The sequence below is a fragment of the Sinocyclocheilus rhinocerous genome, unplaced genomic scaffold, assembly GCF_001515625.1.
Source record: "Sinocyclocheilus rhinocerous isolate Xijiao unplaced genomic scaffold, SAMN03320098_v1.1 scaffold592, whole genome shotgun sequence".
Classification (NCBI taxonomy): Eukaryota; Metazoa; Chordata; class Actinopteri; order Cypriniformes; family Cyprinidae; genus Sinocyclocheilus; species Sinocyclocheilus rhinocerous.
In genome coordinates, this window is record NW_015642562.1 from 813,545 (window position 1) to 818,346 (window position 4,802).

At 34.2% G+C, this 4,802-nt stretch overlaps 1 protein-coding gene across 1 annotated transcript in view; it reads left to right on the top strand.

Annotated features, from left to right (window-relative positions):
• The first annotated feature begins 1,246 nt into the window (after nt 1–1,246).
• LOC107756204 (interleukin-1 receptor accessory protein-like) overlaps nt 1,247–4,802 on the top strand; it is a 20,054-nt gene continuing 16,498 nt past the window's right edge. The window contains exon 1 of the mRNA XM_016573234.1: nt 1,247–1,380. Coding sequence (XP_016428720.1) covers nt 1,250–1,380 — 131 coding nt within the window. The 5' untranslated portion in view covers nt 1,247–1,249. The remainder of the gene's footprint in view (nt 1,381–4,802) is intronic.

Consider the following 4,802-nt stretch of genomic DNA (forward strand, 5'->3'; position numbering starts at 1 on the left):
AAAATAAAAAATAATAAAAATATTTATTTAAGTTCATATAGGCCTATATAATAATAGTAATAATAATAATTATTATTATTATTATTTTAAATGTTTAAAATTAAATTGAATATTTAGGCTAAATTAAATGAAACTGTTATAGCCTATATAAAATATATATTTTAAATATGTAACATTTTTAGATATAAAAATATATATTTAAAAAATTTAAAAAGTTATCTAATTGCAGAAATGTATGAACTGAGCTTTTAACTCTGCTCTTCAGTTTTGAAAGCAACACCAACACGCGCAGTGACGTCGGTGATTTTAACGGGACAGTTCCAGCAGCGTCGCGTCGCGTCGCGCGGCGAGTGTGTTTAACGCGCGTGTATTGTGCAAACGCGGTTTTCCGTGGGAGGAGCCTGAACTGATGCGTTCTGATGTGAACGTAAATCTGCGCGTTTGTTTCCGTTCACATAGAGAAACACGGAAACGTTCGTCGCGCGCTGAACCGTCACAAAAGCCGCGTTTAACAAGGTCAGAAACAGCAGCGGAGCGACGCGAGCCGGTTGGTGTCTTTATTCCTTCATTCGTGTGGTTTGGTGAGCGTTATTGACATGTGGACGCGTGTTTACCTGCGCTTGACGATGATGAGCCCCACTTCCTCTCTTCAGTGCCGCAGAAAAGTGTCTCAAAGTCTGCCACAGTAATCCTGTGCTGTTTTCTCGAGAACTTTAGAGTTTGCTTCTGAATGTTGAGAATATGAGTATATTGATCTTTCACTGAGATGCTGAGATATGACAGATAATGATGTGTATACATTTAAATTTTAAATAAATGTATGCATTTAGCAGACGCTTTTATTCAAAGCGACTTACAGTGCATTCAGACTATACATTTACTACCAGTATGTATATAGTGTATAATGATGGAAAAATATATTTATAAGTATTAAATATTGATGGGGCAACAAAATGTGTGCGAAAAAAAATGTTTGACAAGGTTGTTTGATTAAAAATAATCTGCCCCACATTTAATACAAAAAAATTATATATATATATATATATGTATTAACTTTTAGGAGTGAATTTGCGCATATACATATCTGTCTGCATGTAATCTTATTATACTAAAGCCTTTAATCATAATTTTTAAGGTATGACTACAGATAAAATGGATTATGCATGCATAGTTTTGTGTGTTTGAGATGTTTTAGGTGTGTTTTGCTCACTGTTAGTCACTGTTACGTGACTAATTGCTCATTTACTGTATGTTGATTCATCTTTTTTTGATAAATCATCATCTCATCTTCGATCCAGTTCTGCATCTTTCTCTGGACTGTCACAATCAATCACTCCCTTATTATCTGATTTTCGCAAAAAAAAAGTGTGCCGGCACTAAGTAAGTAGAACATTTATGACTCGATTACGCCTGTAAATTGATCTACAGTTGTAAAAAGATTATGAATACGGGTTTTATTTTTTATAATACTATACTTTCCAAACTCTATATGTTAAAAACACACATTGGCACATTTTTTTTAATATATAGAGTTGGACAGTGTGATGATATGATACTAAAATCCATTTTCATAATCTTGTTGATACTGTAATCAATTTATGTTTATGTATCAGTGTTATTTTAGTAACATTTAGATACTATTGTAGTTTTTAATAATATTTTGAATTCATTTTTATTTTCATTTATATTTCATTTTAGTTAATTTTTTTAGTCATTTTGTTGTTTATCATTTTTTTATTGTTCTTTTATTTCTTTATTTATTTTTTACAAAATGTCTATATAGTTTTTATTCATTTTTCAGTTGAAGTTATTTTAGCACATCAAGTTAAATTAAGTGAGAATGAGAAATATTGCCTTGAACATTAGCAAAAAAAACCAAACATTTACGTTTTATGAATTGTGTTTTAGTTCAGTTAACGTTTATTTTATTCAAAGTTAAAAATAAATAATGGTTTTAGTTTTTAGTAAACTATAATTACCCTGTTATGTAAGTATTTATTATAGTTAAGCAATTATGACGCCATTCTAGTTAAAAGTACACTGGAGAACTAGCTTGAGGAAAACAGGAACAAAATAATATCAAAAAATCCCCAAATGTTTGTTTGATCAGTGCACGGGGTTCAGATGGAGCAAATATAATGAGCTCAGTATAAAAGCAACAGAAGTGAATGGTAAATTCCCACCATGATGTAAAATCAGACGTGTGTGTTGTATTGTGTTCTCAGTACAGTTACGTGACTAATTGGCCACTTACTCTCCGCCGATAGATTATCTGACCGGGTCTTGTGGCCCCTGCGGCCCCTCTCGTCCCCCATCCATGCGTCTGTCTCTGGACGAGCACGGCATCGATCACACATAATCCGATTTCCCCCCAAAAACAAATAATGAAGCGTTTCTGGAGCTTACCCTTTTAAGTAATTTAGCGATTCGCTCAAACTTGAGCGAATCGATGAAGTGGGTTTTGAAAGATGAGTCTAATGAATTCCCACGATGCCCTAATGCATCTCAGCGATATTAAAACGCACATTTGTGACGCTCAGATAAGCAGGATGGAGATTTTATCTGAATTGGAGCGTTTGGAGATGATGCCGTTATTTTAGACTCATCACACTAACTGCTCTAATTAGGTTTTCGATCATTTTATTTAGTCTCAGCTGAGACTCTGCCGAGAATTTGGGTCCGTCTGCTGCTGCTGCTGGTGTGTGTCGCGTTGTTTTACATTGTAATTAATTTCTTTATCCAAACAAAACTGAAACCTACTTAGTTCATTTACAGTATTCAACTTTTTGCATCTTACAGGTAATTATACGTTTTAAAGACACACAGCTTATTTAAAAGGCCGGTTCATTTACTCACTAGGCCTGCATGAATTTATTTTCATCTGAAGAACGCAAAAGATTATGACCAAACAACATTGGACCCCATTGTCTTTCATTGCATATACAAAAATATTTTTTTTTATTTGAAGTGTCTTCGGGTGAACTGTCCCTTTAATTCTAATAGATAGAAAAATGATTATGGAAAATGTAATTATTAGACTTACTGTATTTGGTGCAAAAATGGTTGTATCTAAGCGGACCTCAGTGAAAATTGTTAAATGCTGCATAAATCAGGGCCATAAAGTAAATAATAAAATAATAATGAATAAAATGTAATAAAACAATATTACATTTAAATATTATAAATAACATAATTATGAAATTAAATAAACGTTTTTAGGCTAGTCTGTCTCAGCGCTCATCGGTGTCAAAATTATTGGTGGGGCTTAGGGATGTAACGGTATGAAAATTTCTTATCACGATTATAATGACCAAAATGATCACGGTTATCAGTATTATCACGGTATTGTTCAAATGTGCTGGAAATGTTCAAAAAGTACTGACACACAAATCATTTCACCAAGTTTTACATTTAAAATCAACAAACAACAAATAAAATGAGATTTTGTTTGCATAACTAAAACAATAACATTGCCAATGATTAATCGTTACATCCCTAGTGGGGCTTTACTGTTCACAGTAGACTAGTGCAAATTCCAGCTCAACATCTCAGTTTTAACGGGGAAAGAGTGCGAGGTGAGATGTAAGGTAGCTAAACGTTTAATATCTGACTGTGTGACGACAGAAATGTGAAAAGACTGACATATAATATCCAGTGACGCAAGCTACTCTACTTTTTTTGTCGTTTTAAAGCAAAAGTTCACCTTAAAATGAAATTGTCCTCATTCTCATGCCATTCAAGATGTAGATGATCAGATTTGGAGAAATGTAGCATTGCATCAGTGTCTCAGCAATGGATGCTCTGCAGTGAATGGGTGCCGTCAGAATGAGAGTCCAAACAGCTGATAAAAACATCACAATAATCCACAAGTAATCCACACCACTCCAGTCCATCAGTTAACATCTGGAGAAGATAAAAGCTGAAACTAATACATCAAGATGTTTTTAACTTCAAACCATTTCTTCTGGTCAAAATACAGTCCATAATCCATAATAACGCTTCCTCCAGTGAAAAAGTGGTATGGTCTGAATCAGGAGAGAAACAGATCAAGCACCGTTTACAAGCCAAAACATCTCTAAACAAATATGTGAGTGGAGTTTGATATGAGAGACAACAGGAGATGGACATTTTCACGGGAGGAAATGTTATTATGGATTATGGACTCAATGGAATTAATGGCTTGAAGTTAAAACGTCTTAATAATGGATTTGTTTCTTTTTTTATTGCCTTAAATTCTGTTAAATTCTAAAAGGATTATATTATTTTATATAAAAGCGACCATTATCAAATGGTCATGAAACTGGTCCAGTTTGCTTCCCCACAATGTTCAAGACATGGTTACAGCCTTGGCATAAATATGATAAATATATGATATGAGGCCATTAATAAATCATTAAGTTAAAGGCTTTTTAACCCATTTATTTTTTATTATGAATCACTGTGTGTGAAACCATTAGAATTTTTTATCGTTGGGTGTGTGAATGATTACTCAGTTGTTGGTAGGTGTGTGTGTGAGAGTGTGTGTGTGAGAGTGTGTGTGTGTGTGTGTGTGTGAGAGTGTGCGTGTGTGTGTGTGCGGGTGGGGGCGTGAACCTGACTACACAAAGACTCATGGGGACTCGTGTCACGGTGGGGACCTAAATTGAGGTCCCCACGGGTACAAAAGCTTATAAATAAATCAGAATTAAGTTTTTTGAAAATCTAAAAATGCAGAAAGTTTCCTGTGAGGGGTAGGTTTAGGGGTAGGGTTGGTGTAGGGCAATAGAATATACGGTCTGTACAGCAGAAAAACCATTACGCCT